We start from the raw sequence: 20,525 nt of genomic DNA on the forward strand, positions 1-20,525 counted from the left end.
CTTCCCCTGTTAAGAATTTCCCCTATTACTAAGTAAAATTGATAAGGGTTGCCTCCCGTACCAAGGCCGGAGACGTACGGTTCAGCACGTACGCTAGCTGGAGACGTGCGGTTCAGCACGTATACAGATAAAGGTTAGAAACGTGCAATTCAACATGTACCCTCTACTGTACACTACCTGAACGGTGACTGGCCAGAATGTATGGTTGGTTTTAAAGGATTGGCTACCTGTGTGTAGGCCTTACTGTAATGCTTTGAAATTACTGGCTAGAAAAGTGAGGGCTCTGATGTAATGGACTGTAAAATTCTATATTAAGGGACTCCCGAAACAGATCGGGGCTCTCAGACACTGACCCATCCCTCGCGGATTTCGTGGTCAAGTGTCCCTGGGAGTCCGAGCATGCCCGAATAAAATCCTCTTGCTTATTGCATCCAGTGGTCTGTGAGTGCGTCCTTGGGTACGGGTCCTCTAGGGTCTTTCAGTAGCATGTCACTGGGAGAAAACATACACGTGATGACTTTTAGGTAGTGTTAGAAAAAAAACAACTAAGCACAAAACTGCATGTTGTAGACCAATTTTTTTTTTTTTAAGATTTTATTTATTTATTTGACAGAGAGAGACCACAAGTAGGCAGAGAGGCAGGCAGAGAGAGAGAGGAGGAAGCAGGCTCCCCGCTGAGCAGAGAGCCCGATGCGGGACTCGATCCCAGGACCCTGAGATCATGACCCGAGCCGAAGGCAGCGGCGTAACCCACTGAGCCACCCAGGCGCCCCTTGTAGACCAATCTTGCAGTAGGAGGCCACAGGTCTGGACCAGCTGTGAGAGGACTAGTTATGAAAGAAGTTGGGGGCAGGGGTGACTGAAATGGATCTTAAAGATCCAGAGAATCTCAGCAGATCACTAAGAAGGTTAGGGTGGGAGGAATCTCGCTCCACTCGTTCAACCTGATATCAAAGATGTCAGCAGCTAGTAGTCTGCAGCTAGTAGTCTGGTGATTTTTTTAAATTAACAATAGAGTGGTCACTAAAAAAAAAAAAAAAAAAAAAAAAGCATCAAATACAAGATATCTTGGGGGGTCCAGTACAAAGAGCAACACTGAAAACCAAAGAATAAAAAATAAATTTAAAATATCAGTGCAGACCATCTCACTCTTCTCTCTTTTGATTTGGTCCTCATGAGATGCTCCATGCAGAAGCCAGCCAGCTGGGAACAAGAGACAGAATGGGGGGCAGAAGGTGGGGGGTGTGGAGGCAGTTAAATAGGACGACCTTCATTTCCAGAAGGTGAGAAGCAGGACGTTCTCTGTTTGGAGCTGAACCCCATTACTCTGTTGGAGTTGGAAAGCAAGAACAACAGCACTTTTACGAACTTATGTCTAAGAATGCACCCCTAGAGGCACCGGAGGGCGAGGGAGATAAAACTTGCAAGGAATCAGAGGCAGTAGGAACACATGGGTCAGGTTTCCACTGTATTTAAGGTCAGCAGGTACAGCGTGGAATTAGAACTGGAAATGGAGTCAGGATAGAGAGCAAAACCGGGCATCTTTACATTCCATAGCAATCCTCTCCCCCATGGTCCATGAAAAAGAGAATAAAACACTGAGCTATGTAAGGCACAGCCGGAGCCGGGGCTGCAGGGGTGGGTGAGGGGTACAGTGGGAGCAGAATGAGCTTGCTGGTCTCGCCGAAATCTTTCCAGATGCCGTGAAACAGACGCACTTCATCTTCAACACCACGTGATACGTTCTGGGGACGGATCCGAAGGGTCCAGTAACACCTGAGCAGCCGAAGAATTTTCTTCCACGAAGGGTGCTTTAATACGGATCATTGACACTGAAAGAAAAACGGGGAACAGAAATTAAAATAAGGAGCTTAAAAACTGCAAAACTGAACGGTGGTCAAATGTCAGAAGAGGAGTGGAGGAAATGCGTTTCAGGTAGGTTTGGACAAGACATTCACTAAAGCAAAGGAATGAGAAGCAAACCGTAGAGCAACGCTTCTCACACTTGCGGGCGCTTCCACCCAGAGGCGGCGTGAAAATGCAGACTGATTAGGTGGGTCTGGGTGGGGCCCGAGATGCTGCCGTTCTCACAGAGCCCTGGTGATGTCCACGCTGCTGGTCCATGCAGGCGTTTCTGGGGCACAGCCTTTGTTTTCAGATCGGATGAGTATGAGGGGCATTTTAGATAGATTCTGAGCAACGGGCAGTCAAGGAAAAGCGGTAGAAGATGACAATGCTCAAATAAAAAGGGAAATTAGAGAAAAATCAAAACTCACGCAAGGTACGGTGGTGATTCTAAATGCCTGATTCTGGTGGGTCATGAGTTAAGGAAATGGAGACGAATCTAGTTTCATGAAACAAACCACACCTTTGTGCGTGTGTGACACCGTTGTCTCCTTCTTGCAGGGGAGGGGGAAGGGGTGGGGAAAGAAAAGCCAAACAGAGCGGGTCTTATTAGCACCTTTCCAAGGGAGAACCGGATTCTGAGACTCTGCTCTCATGATGACCTTCCAGGGCAGACCACGGTTCAGCAGCTGCAAACGCGCTTGCCGACACAGAGATAAAAATGTTTCTGAAAACAAAATTTCACATATGCCCTCCACTGAGGTTGGCATCGTATCTCCCTGTGTGTCTTGGGTGTAACTTTTACCCCGGCAGAATTTAGACACTGGAAACCAAATGAGGTGGTAAACAGAACCAATTTGCAGAACAGTAAAAATAACCTGGCAAGAACTGAAACCACAGGTGCCCTAGGAGTCGGTCATTCACCGGTGAAGAGCTTTGAAGGAGAAGCACCCAGGGCTGTGTGGGTTGGCACCGGAGCTCTAGAAACAACGCTCCAGTGTTTAGCGTTATGGTTCTCATTTTATGTTTGGCTTGTTCTAGAAACACGCTCTGCTTCTTCCGTCCCACCCATCCTCGGTGCCATCACAAATGGTTTCGGGGAGAAAAACCATCACATCGCTGGGGGAGGAGGGTGTCTGGGACTTGGGACTCTTATCAGTGAGTCCAGAGTTCTAGAAGCATAAGAATGAAGAGTATGACCTTTGGATCCAGGTGGATACAAATCTCAGCTTTGTCATTCATTCACGACCTCAGACTAGGCATTTTGTTTCTCTTTGCCTCTGTTCCTTTACCCCCAAAATGAGAGTATTAATAGTACTTCTCCCCCCCCCCCCCAGGCTTGTAGGCAACACGGAAGGATTTCAGACACCTATAACACCCAGAGAATTGTGCAGTGTGGAATTGATGCTTCATAAATGTTTACAATTATCTTAACCATGTCACTAGCTCAGGGCCAATGGGAATGTGACTTAACTAGCTCAGTTATAAAGAAAGTTGGATCATGATGTCCATCAAGATCACTTCAATACCTAAAATTTTATAATTCTATGAATTGAAGTCACCTTGGTCAATAAATGAGAGTTGTCTCGAGGCACCTGGGCAAATAATGCTCCTTGGCTAGATCCTTCTAGAACATCTGGCGATGCATTCAGGACCTACCTCGATGGGGCCAACCTTCTATTCCAACTTCTATTCACAGCTCCTCTGCACCCTGAACGCCCCCTGAACACACTGTGCCAGCCCCATGCCGTAGCATGTTTGAATCATTTCCCTGTAGTCCTTCTGCCCTGCTTCTCTTCATACACCTAAATGCCATCCATTCTTCAAAACCAACCCAGGATCCACCTTCTTGGTAAGATTTTCTTTATTGAAAAATACTTTAACACAGTACTTTAACACAAAGAAAAAGAACTTTAAGACAGAGTTCATTGTCCATCACCATCCTCTGCCTTATATTTTTCTGAAAATAATTTTTTAATTTATTTTTCTGTCTTCACTACTCAACTAGATAAAAATTTCCTTGAGGTCTGAGCCAAGGACTTACTCCTGCTGGTGTCTCAGTCAAGCTTAGCATTGTTCCAACACAAAAGTACGCCATAAACAACTATTGACTGATTCATTGTCAGAATCAGTGAGCCATTACACTTTATGCGGCAATTAGCTGAGTGTGGTAATTAACTTAATGCTAATACTCTTCTTGCCAGCCTCTCTTCCTGTCCCCCAAAATCTTCTAAAAAGTTGAACTGGTCTGCTTCCATCTAGTGACAATTAAAAAACAGGTGGTTCCTGTAATGAGAAAACAGCTCTGGGTGGATTGTGCCAGGAAAGACTTTCACTCAATGGGTGTGAGCATGAAAGAAATCTCTACATCTTGTGGATTTCCTGCCCACAGAGATAGGGAGCCCAGCCCAGAGAAGGGCCTAGTTCCCCATTTACAGCACTGAACAGAAGACAGGACAATAAAATAAACTAGAACGTAAGAACCTCCACGAACCTGATGTCCTTATCCAGTCATCCACTTCCTGTCTCATCTAGCCAAGCCTTTATAAAGACATGGCCTACCTGCTCTGTCTCCACTTCCTCACCCCCACTGAACCCTCCAGCCTGGCTATCAGACTTCGGTCATGACCTCAAACACAGAACAGTCTCTGCACTGATACCCTTGTTACATCCAGTGGGAACTCACTGGTTCTCCCAGCAGCCCTGGAAACCATTTCAACTTCCTTCTTTCCTTGGCATTCATGACCCAAACTCTCCTCATCTTCCTTCTGTCTCTCTGGCAACTCTCCCCATCCCCTTTCCTTCATCAGTCCTTTCAATACTGATGTCCCCCGGGGTTCCCGCCCCTCTCCCCTAACCTCTTCTGTTCTCCCACTCCACGTGCTGCCCAGATGACTGTACCTGCTCCCAAAAAAGCAGTTAACCTCCTGGAATGTGAGAACCCCCAAATCCACTCTCCTGCCCCAAGGTGGCCGCTGTGCAACAAACTGAACCAATGAACTGTGGGTGAGCCCCAGATGCCTAAAGCTCAACACAGACAGAACCGAACCTGTCACCTTCACCTGCACCCTCACTCTCATTCTTCCGGGTTCCCTTCTCAGCAAATAGTACAGAGTAGACAGTGACCACCCACTTGTTCCTGACCAAACCCGCGATGACCTCTTTGATTGTTGTCTCTCTCACTTCGCCAATTAATTACCACATTCACTTGATTTTACCTCTTACCTCAGAACTCAAACTCACTGTTCTTTCTCTAGATGGGAACCATCAGCTTTAACCTAATAACTCCAAGTGCCTCCAGAACTGCTCTTCGCCTCCGGGCTCACCCAACTCCCCTATTTGCAGAATGATCCTTGTAAGGTGAAAATTTCAGCACGGCATTCACCTGCTTTACGCCCAAAGACCTCCTTAATAGGGCTTATAAGTTATGATCTGGCTTATGTTGCCTTATATCTCCCCCATTTCTCATTTTTTAATATTTTATTTAAATTCAATTTAGGGGCACCTGGGTGGCTCAGTGGGTTAAAGCCTCTGCCTTCGGCTCAGGTCATGATCCCAGAGTCCTAGGATCGAGCCCCGCATGGGGCTCTCTGCTCCGTGGGGAGCCTGCTTCTCCCTCTCTCTCTGCCTGCCTCTCTGCCTACTTGTGATCTCTGTATGTCAAATAAATTAAAGAAAATTTTTAAAATTCAATTTAGTTGACATATAGAGTAGAATTTAGTGACGCATCAGTTGCCTACAACATCCCGTGCTCATTATATCACATGTGCTTCCTTAATGCCCGTCACCCAGTTACCCCATCTCCTCCTACCCCCGTCCCCTCCAGCAACCCTCAGTTTGTTCCCTGTAGTTAAGAGTCTGAGGGCCAAGACCAGGCTAAAAGGAATGGCCTCACTGGGGAAGCCACAGGCAGAATTCATGTTCCCTACCTCTTCCACATTTCTGAAGGTCAACGCTTATCAGAGAAATAGTCATTGACTTTCCTGCAGCAGGTGCGGAGGCCTGGGGTCCAGAATTATACCTTTTTAGGGCCTGGGATTTATTGGTTTCTCAATAAATGCTTGATGAATGTTTCACAAACACTGTATTTGGTATTGCCCTTATATTTTCCTAGGACAAGAAGAGACACATCGTCGTGCTTCCAATCCTTACAGAAAATTCAGGGCTTATCAGAAAGAGCTCCCTTCACGTAGCTGTCCTTTCTTAACAGGTTATCATTTGTTCATTCATTCATTCATTCTAATCCCTTGACCCTAAAGCAAAACCACTCACACACATAGAAGCCAGAAGCACAGTTTTTAAAAGAGGCTAGTAGATTATCACTTTATACGGAAACTGCATTTGAGTGAGACCTCATGTAGCTACCAAGGAGTTGACATGTCTGACTGTAACAGGAAGTATCTCAAGGAAGGTGGAGAAAAGATCAACAGATGTAGAAACTTCTCGCTGATGAAACTTACCTTTCCCGGGACTCTTTACCTAAAAATAGAAGAAACAGAAAAATGGCATCAGCGAGAACAGATAGTTCCTTTTTTTTTTTTTTTTTTTTAAGTAAGAGCAAAAGCAGAGTCCCATTCCCAAAATTGGCTTTTGGGGTGTATTGCGTATTTGTTGGTGAACCCCATCTGTGTGTAAGGAGATTTGAGATGCTGGCTCTGTGTGCTAATTCAAACTGGTGTGTACTCGTGCGCAACAGACACATTGACACAGACGCTTCTGCATTCCATCCCATCCTCTCTGCTGGTCGTAAAGACAGAAGTCTAGCTCCAACTGCCGGACAGGCAGACCCACTCCACCCAGGCACGTGCTGACCCCCTCCCGCCTGCCATCTTAGCTCACCTTCAGATTCCCCCCTAAGAGACTTGGGGCTGGAAGTATGTGTCATGACGTCTCACACCACCTCCTCTGGGAGAATCCACAAAGAAATTTCACTTGGGTCCCAGTGGTAGGAATTACTCACTCATCTGAGTACCTGATGTGTTTTTAACCTTACAAACACAGCGACATCATGACCAGTTGCGCTCCCTTCTTTGATTGGCTGCCGGGAACCAGACCCTGAGCTAAGACCCTTTCCTAGCAAGTGTACAGGATTTCATGACCTACCTTCTTGTGTCCCAACTCCACTTCTTGCTCTAACTTCTTTTTATTCCCCTAATTTTAGCCTTCCTTTTCTTACCTATTTTTAAACTGATTTTTAACTTACTATGTGGAATGCATTTCATAAACCATCTTACATTGTTTCCAAAGACAAAAGAGTGTAACTAAGTAGATTAATGAACAAACTGCAGAGTTAGACTCCAGAGGAAATAAAACAAAAAAAGAAAAATATATCTTTTTGAGAAACAAACAAATCGCTGGGAAGCACTATGCTTCTGTGGTGATTACGTGAAGCTCTAGAATCATCCAGTCTGGGTGCAAACCTGCTTTATCAGCTGTGCTGTGTGTCCGGATAGCGGCTTAGTCTCTCCGGCCACAGTTCCTCCATCTGTGGAAGGAGCGTGATAACCACATCTTCCACACCGAGTTGGTAAAATAAAATGTATTCCAAGTATTTAGGCCAGGGCCTACCACACACACAGTGCTCAGATGTTGTTTTAAGCATTTAAAATGTTAGGCTTTACTCTTTTACACATTTCCTCCAAAATTTCAGCCTTCTGATAACATGGGCTGAAGACATTTGACCAAGGAGAATGAAATCTGAGCTAACTTCAGGCTCTGTTTATCTTCATATAAATACATTTTCCTTTTAGGACCAATGACACACATAACAAAATGCGGGCAAGAATCTGTTACTACTGAGAGAGGTCTGCTTGAAGAAAAAGGAACTAAGGGACACGTGTTCAGTTTCGTGTCCTATTCTAACCCTGTGGGTTGGTTTGGGTGGGGAATTCTTCCAACCAAGAGAAAACAGAGAGCCTCATTAATCTGAAGACTGCCACTGTTGAGGTCCTGTGAGGGTGGGGATCTGATCTCCGATTCTGGCCCCTGCCAACATGGGATGTGAGACATCTGGCCTTAAAATCCCTGCCTCAGTTTCCTTATTTACCAAAGGGGGCAATGATAATGACTTATGAGAGGATGATTATCTAGGGGACAAACGTGTTTCTAGGCAAGCCCATTCAGAGGGACATGTATTTCTGGAGCCTGGATTTATTTCTCTTCCAGAACAATGAAGCAAAACATGGATATCAAGGCTATTAAGGCAGGTGCCAAACTGTAGTTTTAGTAGATTTCTCTGAGGACAGGACAGGAGTCAAGAACACAGTCGTTTCACTGGGTAACTAGGTTTTAAATATTCGCCTGGGGCGCCTGGGTGGCTCAGTGGGTTAAGCCGCTGCCTTCGGCTCAGGTCATGATCTCAGGGTCCTGGGATCGAGTCCCACATCGGGCTCTCTGCTCAGCAGGGGGCCTGCTTCCCTTCCTCTCTCTCTGTGATCTCTTCCCTTCCTCTCTCCTACTGTGATCTCTCTCTGTCAAATAAATAAATAAATAATCTTAAAAAAAAAATATATTCGCCTGTCTTCTTTTTCCAGCTTGCTACACCCCAAACACCTGTGACATCCTTGGAGTTGATAACTACTATACACATGAGACTTACTGCATTTAACTTTTTTTCTTGTAAATGTGTCAGCTACACTGTCAGAAAAGCTCTGGGAGGTTAGCCTGGGAACCTAACCATCACCCTAACACCGTTTCTATAGTAAAAACATTCTTCTTGTTGCAAAGAACTAAGTGACAATTGCAATCTTTGGAAGATGAAGTCACTTGAAAATTGGAGCTAGCAGAAGACGTTCCGCAGATGAAGTCTATTAAAATGCTACATTAAAGGCACCCGACTCCCCTACAGAGTGAGTGATTTTTGGGGCTTCTGTTCTCTTTGCTGGCATACGTGTATCTAGCCTCACTGCCCGTTATCTGTTTCCTGTTTGCCCCACACTTAATCCCACAGCAGGGGCATGTAGTTTTCACGTTATCAGTTTGAGATCTTGTACAGAAATGATACCAACGTAAAAAAGTGTAAAAACAACCCCACTGCTGTTCTCACCCCTACTGAGAGAACCGCCTTTGCCAGCCAACCCCCGCCCTGCACCCCACACCCTGCTACTGAATGCAAGTAACTTCACTCTGGTCTTTTGATTCTACTAACAGTTATTAAAGGACTTTGGAATTTGGGACTATGCTCCTTAATAAGGTGACTCACAGCCCCCCAAACCTTAAAGGTTGTTTAGAGAATAGCCCCCATCTCCCAGAGGGCTGTGTGTAATGGGCCACTGCATTCTCTACCCTTCAAGAGGACTACTGGGGTCAGGCTTTGGAATCTCAGTGGAAAAGATCATCAGTGGTGGGAGAAAAAAAAACCCTCTTTCTTCCCATGCCTTAGAGTAGTACTTGAGTGCGTCATATTGTACTGTACGATGATGGGATCCAGTCTTAGCAGAATTCCCAAGAGCAGGAGCAGAGATATTCGAACTGCTTGGTGCCCTCCCTTGGCCCTAAGGAAGTGCTTGCATGTCAACAGTGTCCCCTTCCATCATCTTTCTGGGTCGGTTATAAAACTAATCTAGTGTCATTCTTAAATTGGGGATGAAAGATCAGATCATGGGAGAAGACCATTAGGGTTGGGTAGTAAATATTCCTGCCACTGGTGGTGAGGATGGGTGAGGGGCAGCCCTTATAGACCGCACTCACCAAGCAGAATATGGAGTAAATAATCAATGGAAGTAAAATTAAAATGGCGATGAACTGACTCCATAGAAAGGCAACACCAAACAGCTGGTTAGCAGTTATTTCGAGGTCACCGATGGCCTCTGAACTTAAAGCAACGAGAGCTCAAAAGCTGGTCTTGTCCCTGAACTTCCTAGTCTTAAATGTTTCTGCTGGGTAAGTTTGGCCAGATGTGGCGGTGCACACTCCGGGCCTGCCGCAGACTGTGGGCCTGTGACCAGCAAGTCGGTCCCGGTTTAGGGTTTGGACACACTTGCGGGGAGGTGAGGGGAGTGGGGCTGTTGTTTTCCCCAGTGCTGTCCCCTGCATTGGTCCAAGCAGCAGCTTCTCGAACAGAACAGCCCTCCTCATTCGCTTTTCCTCCCCGGGCCAGAGTCGGGTGGGGGAGGGGCGAGAATGCTGTGCATTGGGTTAAAGCTGTATCCTCAGTGAATAGACATTGCGGAGAAAACGTGAGGGTTTCTTTCCAGGGACAATGCAATTCCCACACGTCAGAAGCCAGACAGGTGTGTGACTCAGGTTTTGGGGAACAGTGCCTTAAAAGCCTTATTGGTCATTAGATTCCTTCTCTAGTGGAATTGTAGCACTGAGATCAAAGGCATTTAGGGTCTTAGAGGACAGAGATGATGCATCCTTTTTTCAGAATTAAAGAAGAGCAAAGAGCCATTAAAATATCTCATTTGTCTGTTATCACCCTGGCACGGTACCTTGAAGACAATAGGTATTTTTAAAAGGTTTGTCAGAGGATAAGCACAAATCAGCCAACTTGTTTTCATGGAAGTGTGCATGGGCTGTTTCACACACCCCCAGGGATGCTGGTGACAGGACACAGAACTTGGTATCCCACTTCAGCTGAACTGATCATACTTAATTTCCTATGGGTTTCTGTATTTTTTTCCACTTTGAATTGTGTTACTTTCCTATGAAGGTGAACTCACATACCTTTCTTTAATCTTCTTGCCAGCCAAATGATAAATGCCAGCCCAGCAAAAGCAGTAACCATGACTGCCACCGGAATGAAGATAGGATTATAGTCGCCTTCCTTGATCATTGAGAAGCTTCTGTCCACTTCTGAAAGAGAGATACGGAGCATGAGACCACAGCAGTACTCGCTCAGAGCACCTCATGACGTTAGGCTTTGTTCCTCCCCACATCTCCTAGTAAGAGCCCACGTGACGTCATTTGACAGGTGAGGACACTGGCATGGGAGGGACCAAGACGAGTCTCCGGCAGAGGGAGAGACAAGACAAGCTTTTCTACCCCAATGCCTATAAATTCTTAATCTCCAGATTTGCAGTTCATGGAACTCCCAGAAGAAGTACCTAAAAATCTTGGCAAAAAGTGGTCATCGTTGTAGTTATTTCCGTGACCTTGTTCAATAGTTGGGACTCAATGATGCTGAGAAGACCTAACATGTCTAATATGACTTCAAGAAAAATAAAAGCCAGTGATCTGAACCAGGTAACCTATCTGTCAATGGAAACTATTAATGCTTTTATTTTGAGACAGCTGTGGAAACAAATGTATTTGTTTGCATGGCAAGGACCTACACTAAACTGTCTTTCAAGTGATGTGGACTTACCATGTATTTCTAGTTTCTTTACACATAAGTAGATGGATACACCTCTATCCTCTTGAAAGAGTGAGCTGAGTTTATTTGGGAACTTTTATTGAAAAACTACCCATATGAAAAAACTATGTTCTGTTACCACCGATCAAGTAAATGTACTTTTATCTATTAGTAGAATGTCTGTGTCCCTTATTCTTCGTGTTACTTTGATGAATTTTTCCAAGGTGCATCCACCTTCACACCCAAATGTATAATAGAAAATAGGCTCAAGTTCCCAGATGACCCAAACAGAGGACAACTTTTTAATTCACCTTATTTAGCATGGGCACTGTGTTGAGGGGGGGGGGGCGTCCATGGAAACGAGGAAGACATGGTCCTTCTCATACACAGATTAGGAAGGCATCAGCTTAGTGATAACAGAGAAATATCTGCTATTTTGGGAATTAGGGGGTCACTAGTGACCTTTGTAGAGATATTTAAATGGACTAATGCAAATGAGATAGTAGTGAAATGGAAGAATGAGTAAGAAATAAGTCAGAGACAGTGCCTAGCTGTTAAGATAGAAACATCTAACACTAAGCATCTAGGGCCTAGCTGTTAAGATAGGAGTTGAAAATCAGCTGAAGAGAGAAAAGGCTGTCACTGAAAGAAGACATAAGAACAGCCCAGGATTTTACAGTAAATTAATGTGTACAAATTTATCTTTAGGCCATTCACACTTAACAATGAAATTTAAAGGTTTAATCTATCTTCCCCACTCTCTTATCATTTAGCAGTTCCATTTTTAAGTATTCATTATATCGGGACAAATTTATTCCCTTTGACATTTTGGACTAGGGCTTGACCAGATTTCAGATGATCCACAAAAAGCTTTCCTCTCCCCAATTAACTCCGTTCCTTCTGAGCAGTTGAGGGTGCATGTGAAGGTAGAGCTGAAGTTCCCCAAGGGGTGACTACCATCGATGGCCCCCAAATTAGGGGCCTCCAAAGGCTCACACTGAATCACTTCGATGAAAAAGGAAAGTATTTCTGAGTATTTCTGAGCAGAGACCCTCCCTTGACCAAAAGTTTTTAACCAAAGTCTCTTGACTCAGCTGTGGAACCACCTGGCTGAATGTAGACATTTATTATCTCTAAAAAGTTAGTTCTGATAATGCCGCTCCCAGACTTTATTTTCCTGATGGTAATGGAGAGTGGTGAGTCAGAGGGGAATCCAGGGGCACTGACAGCCCTTGCTGGGGGGAAGGTGGCAGAGGGTGGAGTTGTTACTGCTCCAGTCCTGGTAATTCTCCAGCACTGCTGGAAGGGTACCATGCTACATGGCCTTGGACATGACATGGAGATGGACAAGAGCAGTCAGGGAATGTGCTCAGTGAGGGCACAGCATTCCCACCCTGTCACTTGATCTAAAGCAAGCAGTGTTGACAAACACCCCAATTCTCTGAGGCGAGTCACTCAACTTTTATAAAATTCAGCAGGTCGCTCAACTTAGTTCTATGATTTCAATGTGATTTTGATAACTTTTTGAGAATTAAGCCAGTTAAAATTGTGAATCCACTGCATAAATGTAGAAAGTGTAACCAAAACTTCACAAGTTCAGATGCCACCAGTTTTCTCCCATATAGGGATAGCCTTCTTGAAGGTTAAAAAAGAAAAACCCACCATATTTCAAATGAAAAAAAAATAAAAGAGAGAGAGAGAGAGAGAGAGAGAGAGAGAGAGAGAGACTGTGTGTTTTTCACAGCAGCTGTTATTCCCCTGAGAGTTCACAGAGGAGGAAAGGTAAAAATGATTTTAAGAATAAACCAAATAAAACAATCAAAAACCCTACTGAGGCACCTGGGTGGCTTGGGTGGTTAAGTGTCTGACTCTTAGTCTCAGCTCAGGTCTTGATCTCAGTCAGGGTTGTGAGTTCAAGCCCTATGTTGAGTACACAGGGCGTGGAGCCCACTTTAAAACAAAAAAACAGCAAAACCCCCCAAAACCAGAACACCAAAACTGTCAACCCCCTGGGAAGGAATTTGGTTGGTGTTCAAGAAGATGACACAATAAAAGGGTTACTGAGAGAACAGAACAACCAACATTTAACTAAGGTTCAACAAGACTGACAATTTATGCCATGACAATGAGAAAACTAAAATAAAACAGTATAATCACACCACGTATTATTATTTTTGCTAATTATTTTTATCAACATATACTGTATTATTTGTCCCAGGGGTACAGGTCAGTGAATCATCAGGCCTACACACTTCACAGCCACACCATGTATTATTGAAAATTGTGTATATACTGTGAGATGGTTTCAGAGGTATTTGGTTGTTTTTTTTGTTTGTGGTTTTTCTTTTCAATTTAAGCAACAATAATCCCTTTAAAAAGCATCACAGTGTGATCTAAGTTAGATTAAACTGTGTTCCAAAGAGGACAAAGACTTCTTAGCAAATCTCTACTGCATTTTCTTAGTCCGTAAACCCAAGGAGGCCATGACAAAACCTCTGGTTTGAAGAGTTACTCACCTTCACAGTTTGGTTCTTGAGATGACCAGTTTCCAGAAGGTCCACAAGTGGTTTCCTCAATCCCAATGAGCTCTGTTCCCTCAGAGCAGTTGAAGGTGCACCTGGAGGAATAGCTGAAGTTCCCCAGGGGGTGACGACAGTCCATGGTCCCCAAATCAGGGGCTTCCAAAGGCTCACACTGAATCACTGCAGTAAGAAAAGAAACAGTACTGGCTGGTGTGAAGAGGACTTGATGTCTGGGTTTTACTCCTAGCTCTGCCTTGGCACATGGTGAATTAACCCTTCCAGGTTCGGTCTCTTCATCTGTGAAAGAGGAATCATGGGCGCCTGGGTGGCTCAGTGGGTTAAGCCTCTGGCTTTGGCTCAGGTCACGACCCCAGGGTCCTGGGATCAAGTCCACATCAGACTCCTTGCTCCTTGGGGAGCCTGCTTCTCCCTCTCCCTCTGCCTCTCCCCCGCCCCCTGCTCATGCTCTCTCACTCTCTCAAATAAACAAATAAAATCTTAAAAAAAAAAAAAAGAAGGAAGAAAGAGTAATCATAATGACTATTAACTTCCTAGAGCTGGGGTGGAAATTAAAAGATCTAATGTAAGTCAAGGCCTTAGAAGAGAACCTGGATCATAGGAAGTCCTAATTAAACACTAAGCTAAGTCTTTTTATTATTGTTGGCATTATCTGAATGTTTAAAACTACATAGGTTTACATGGGAATGATTAGCTCAGTTTGGAAATAGCTGTCACATCAGAGTTCCTAGGTATATTAGAATGCTGGGAGCAGGAGATGTGGAAAAGAGTGGGGAGGCTTTAGGAAGCATCAGCCTTGAGTCTGTCTTCACCCTTTCTAGGTCCTACCTTCAGCCCCTTCAGAGACTATGTCCCTGATTTGTGGTTCACAGTAGATCAAACTGACTTGTGGTTCACAGTAGACCAAACTGAGCCTTAGAAATAGTGATTTCACATTTGTAGGGCCTGCCATGCCATTTGAGGAAGTACTTCAAGTCTTGTGTCCTATTGATGATCACATTTGAACCATCATTGTGACCTTAGTTTTGAGATTTCAATGAAGAATGGACTAGAAGCATTAGAAAATTTTTATATTTTCTATATACAGTACAAGTCCAAATTAACTTACTTTCTCCAATTTAACTCATACCTGTAAGCACATGCCTAATATACTCCAGGCCTAGTCTCAATCTGCCATAGGAAGCAGTAAATAGTACTTACTGATCTCAAGCGTCAGTCTCCCAGGGACTACAGACAAGCGCATGGATGACTCCAACGAATGTGGAGCAAACAACAAAGAAACATGTGCAGCAATTGAAACAGGGGATAGGGAGACTTAGTTTGCCTTAGGGTCCAAAGAAAGCGTTCTGGGGAAAAAAAAATGGTTCCTGAACTATGTCTTAAAGATGAACAGGTGTGTTAGCCATGTCAAAATGAGAGAGAAAACCATGAGCAAGTCAGTGGGATACGAAGCACACATGAAAAGTGTGGAGAACGACAAGCTTTGTGATGTTACTAGAAGGAAAGAGGATGCAGGGGATGATGTCAATGAGATTAGAAAGAAAGGTGGAAGGGGCGCCTGGGTGGCTCAGTGAGGTAAAGCCTCTGCCGTCAGCTCAGGTCATGATCCCAGGGTCCTGGGATCGAGCCCCGCATTGGGCTCTCTGCTCAGCGGGGAGCCTGCTTCCCTTCCTCTCTGCCTGCCTCTCTGCCTACTTGTGATCTCTGTCTGTCAAATAAATAAATAAATCATTTAAAAATAAAAAAAGAAAGAAAGGTAGGAGCTAAGGCAAAATGCTGTTATCTTTTTTCAGGCATTAAATGAGTACCTATTATGTATTAAGCATTTCTCTAAGCTGGAGAAGTTCAGGTTTCACCCTGTAGGACAAACAATAGTTAGAAATTAAAAGGTGGATATATGTGTGATGTTCGTTTGATTGTTTTTGATTAATCAGCCTACCTATAGCATGAACAGTATTTTTAAGTGGAGCTAATTTAACCTGGTAAAACTCAACTAAGAAATTAAAGCAACAATCTAGGAGGAATGGGGGCACTAGTAGCAGCATTGATAAATAGGAGGATATTAGGGAAACAGTAAGTTATAAAAATGAGCATTGTGTTACTTTGCATAAATGTAAAGGGAGGTGAACGAGCTTCATACCAGAGTACTCATGTAAATGGTGGTGCCCCATAATGAGATAGAAACACAAAAAGGAAAGCTGGCCAGGACAACTGATTTTATAATCTTTGGGGCATCGCAAAAGATATGCTTAGCATATTTGGAATTCAGGGCTGGACAAAGATTTGTCAGTCCAAAGCTCACATGAATTTGTGAGTCCACAGAAGTTGGTAAGTTTAACCAAAGTGGGGTCATGTAGAATCCCTGGACGAAAGACAGAATGACATAAAATGAGAAATAATGGTAGCATAAGGGCTTGGGCAAGTAAGTGCCCATGAAGAAACGCAAGGAGAAATGATTAGAGGTAGAAAGAAGGCCAGAAAAGAATAATAAAATGAAAGCTGAGACCAAAAAAAAAAAAAAAAAAAGTAAAACGTTTGAAAGAGTGAAATGGACATGCCAATGATATAAGAACTTAAAAAATAAAATATAAAAATATTAAGGATAAATAAATAAATAAATAATAAAAATAAACTTCAGCAGTAGAGTGAAAGTATTGGGTGAGAATTGAGTGAAATGAGTAAGACCTATTCCGGTTGGTTGGCATTGAAATTTATTTTGGCTTTAATTCTTTACCCTTTACAGACATTGCTTTTCTCTTCTTAGAATTTTCTATACTGTGCACCAGATGCTTCAACCATAGTTTTGAAACTCAATCAATATCAGTCAAAGGATTTGACATTTCTTTCAGTAGTGAGTTGACTGGGTCAAAGACTCCCTGACTTTGAGTCTATGTACTCTTTGCTTTCTGTTTCTACCACCATGACTGTGAATGATTTCCTACCGATTCTGTCCATCTTCTCTTTCTGTTCTCCAGTCCATCTTACACATTGCTTCTAGGAATAGTGCCCAAATGCAGGTGCTAAGATACTAAGTGGCCTCCTGCTGTCAAGTAAAGGCCAGATTCTTTCGTTAGGTACTTAATTCCAACTTACCTTGCTTTCCATCAAATGAAATTATGAGCATATATCACTTCCACTAGCTAATTGCAAATCCTTTATGGGCAGAATTTGTAATAGATTTGCTTTTCTATCCCCCAAAATCATAGCCCAAATAAATGTGTTGGATTTATTACCATATTTCTCTCACCTATATTTTGTATCATTATGTGAACTTTTCTTTTCAGCCTCGCCTTGTCATAATTTTGAGGACTACATAGAAATTAAGAGTACCTACTAGGTAATTTACCCTCCTAACTATAAATGACAATGTTTCTTTCAAGGTTTGGACTTCTAATGAAACCGACAAGTTGGCAGGATTGAGTCCCCTAAGAACAGGAATCTACCAACTGCCTTCTTTGGGCGGTTTGCTAGAAGTGGACTGAAGTTTCATGCTGACTTATGAAACCATTCAGGAAACATAACCACATTGTGCAAGCATATTCTTCTGATCGAAAGTTCTCATTTCTCGGAATGGCTAGTATCATTTTGTCCCAGTCAACCTCCACAAGCTACAGGGACCCCTGTGACTATACACAGCAAGAATCAAGTCAGGAAGGGGCTTACCAAATTGACACTGAGACCCGTAGAAGCCCACATCACAGCTGCAGGTGGAATTATTGATGGTTTCCACGCACTCTCCATGGTTGCTGCACGACCAGGGCTGACAAGAAGCTTTAAGGGGGTGTAGGGGCCAGAAATAAATTATTTTAACATGATTACTTCTTAGTCCTCATAGTCATTTCTTCAGGTATAGGTAAGTTTTTGGCTGCAACTATTTGAATGAACAGGAAAGGTTTATTTGCACATTCATAGCTGTTTTGCAATAAAACCATATGCTAGAATCTTTTAATTTATGGGATATTCTGGCCGTATAGCCACAGACATATGCATAGAATGAATTTGCCAATGCCAATACTCTATAGCATTTTGGGGAAACTTAGTTTGTACTCTGAAACCCTTGGAATCGCTTTGTTTTAAATGTTTTAAGTAGGTTAGTGATGACCTAGCCTCAACCATTTCTGCAGTATGCCTGGCAATCCCTTCCTTTATAGAAAGTACTAGAGAAAGAAAGAAGTCTGCACTTGCTAAATCAGTAGAGAGCCCAATATGCAAGAGAGCAAATGAACTGTGTTTTCACTGTTGACATATGACTTGGGAAAACACTGGCTGTTTTGGAGCTGAAAACAGAAATCTCCATCCTCCACAAATAACGAAACACAGCAGTATTTCCTGCTATGGAAGGATATAACATTAAGCCAAGAAGGAGGCATGAGCATAAAGCCCCGACCTTACAGTGAGGAAACGGAGGTCACGTGAGCCAGAACTCCCAGCCAGATCCATCTCTGCTTCCACTTCCCTGCCTTACTTCTTACACACACTTACATACTGACAGAAGTGGATTTTGAGGTGTCATTTCTGGGTGTTAGGAGCAGCCTCACACACCAAAAATGCACAGAGAGGACCTGATTTTTATTTTATTTTATTATTCTTTTTCTAGAGGACTGGACTTATTTTTAGAATGTGCTGGAAGCTGCTTCCCTCCCTGCCATCCCTCTGGGATGAGTCCCATCGCTCTCCCCACTTTGGCCCCTCCTTACCTGTGTAACAGAGGGCTCTCTTTTGTTTGTAGCAAGAGTCATCATTCCACTTTCCTGCGTCTTTGACCCTCTTGATGTAGATCTCCACACAGTCCTCTTTGGACTTCCTGTTGTTGGGCTCTCCGTTTCCCCAGTTCTCTGCTTCTTTGGTAAGAGACTTGTTGGTTCCCACCCAAGTCCATATCCCTTCGACCTTCCGGATTCCTATCCAGTAGTAAGTGTTGATGAAGGGAAGTGTCCTCTCCAGGTACTCAATTTCCCCCTTGTTTTGTATGGCAACTAAATCTGTGTAATTTTCTTGGCAGTACCTTCTAGCCTTTGCCCAGTTCATGGGTTTTTCAGAATAGTGGTAAGTCCAGCCATTGGTTCCATCACGTGCAAGGAAATCTGCAAGACATGAGTGTGAATTATACAGGCTCACGGTTACAGCCGAAAAGAAGCGAGAAGTAATCCAGACTGAGCTTGCCACTTAAAGATGACAACACCAAGACCACAGAATCAGTCATTTGCAGATTTGAGGTAGAATCTAGACCTTTGGCTCCTAATCACTTTTCTCCTAATGTAATACTTTCTGCTCACTTCTCTATTTTAGACAAATTTGGTAGCTTCTAAGATTTTATTTCATAACCTCATTTTTCCCCAAAATTCTTCCAAGTGAAATTTAATCACCATATTTTAGAAATCCATATTTCTTTTTCTATTTCTGTATAATTATATATCCTTAAAATGTATTGCCCACTCCTTTTTATCATGGGATAATTTCCTAAAAGCTAACATTTATGTTTCTATGGGAGAAGTAATATAAGGACAGGAATAACAACATACTTTAAGTATTCTCTTTCATATCAAAAAGGTAATCTTTTACCACAGGAAGAGCTACTTCTGGGAAATCCTCCATACATAGCTTAAGCTATTTTAAAAAAAAAACTATTTTTTTTAAAAAAGAGTAATTTACAGGGGCGCCTGGGTGGCTCAGTGGTTTGGGCTGCTGCCTTTGGCTCGGGTCATGATCTCAGGGTCCTGGGATCGAGCCCCATGTCGGGCTCTCTGCTCCGCGGGAAGCCTGCTTCCCTCTCTCTCTCTCTCTCTGCCTGCCTCTCTGCCTACTTGTGATCTCTGTCTGTCAAATAAATGAATGAAATCTTTAAAAAAAAAAAAAAAAGAGTAATTTACAAAACTAAATGCTGCAGGATTATGAAATTTACTTAGATCATGTTCTGTACACAAGGATACTCAGCTGATGGTGTTTAATAATCATAGGGTGCTTCAAATATGAGGGCTTTGACAAGACTGAAACAAACACATAATTACGCAATGACCTCATGGTGTTATATGCCATTCGAAGCATGGTATGATCGATGTGAAACACTGTGTTACCGTTAAGGTAAATGTTTTTGTGGCCATCAATATCTATTGAGTTTTCATTGTGTAGGGCAAAAGCTATGGAGAAATACCAAAGAAAACATAGATCCAATCTTCACAGTCTCCTAAAGGTTCTGAACAAGGAATAACAGACGTAAAGAAAACATAATTAATCTTGATCCAATTAAACATACCAGAATTGAACAGAGAACTAAGAAACAGATATGATTAATGAGTAAAGAATGTAACAAAATACACATTTGTAACAGAGTTTTGAAGGAACATTCTATCAGGATATGAGTTCTAAGAGGGAAGAAACTGTTTGGTTCGGTGCTGTATCCCCAGGGCCTAGAACAGTGTCTGACACATCAGAGGGACTTGTAAAAACATTTGTTGAATGAAAAGAGCACTAGCTTTGCAGGTGACATGAGGTACACATGGCGTAAGGAATGTGTCAGGGGCAGAGGAAAGCACATTTGCTTGGCCAGAGCTCAAAATCTAAGCTGGGGGTAAGAAGCACTAGCTTACTTAGGAAGGGGAAAGAAGGTTCAAAACAAGTGCTGGAGAATCTTCAAGAATCAGACATAAAAACTCACCACACCAATGGGAGAAGAAATATATATATGCATATATATTTAAAATAAATATATATATTTAAAATTACATTTATATATAAATTTAATATATGTTAATATATAATATAATAAATATATTCTATATTCTTGCTATATTAATTAATATATTATTAATATATAATAAATACATTATACATTAATATGTGTAAAT

General features: G+C 42.9%; 1 protein-coding gene across 1 annotated transcript; it reads right to left on the bottom strand.

Annotated features, from left to right (window-relative positions):
• Positions 1 to 1,455: 1,455 nt before the first annotated feature.
• On the bottom strand, positions 1,456 to 18,796 carry SELL (selectin L). The gene is made up of 6 exons (XM_059412411.1): positions 18,378 to 18,796; positions 17,344 to 17,451; positions 13,657 to 13,842; positions 10,513 to 10,641; positions 6,306 to 6,324; positions 1,456 to 1,832 (listed from the first exon to the last, which is right to left on the bottom strand). Exons 1-6 carry the CDS (start codon positions 18,706 to 18,708, stop codon positions 1,814 to 1,816), a joined length of 792 nt encoding a protein of 263 aa, XP_059268394.1. The 5' UTR covers positions 18,709 to 18,796; the 3' UTR covers positions 1,456 to 1,813.
• Positions 18,797 to 20,525: the final 1,729 nt, after the last annotated feature.

Source organism: Mustela nigripes, chromosome 10 (assembly GCF_022355385.1).
Source record: "Mustela nigripes isolate SB6536 chromosome 10, MUSNIG.SB6536, whole genome shotgun sequence".
In the NCBI taxonomy this organism is placed as follows: domain Eukaryota; kingdom Metazoa; phylum Chordata; class Mammalia; order Carnivora; family Mustelidae; genus Mustela; species Mustela nigripes.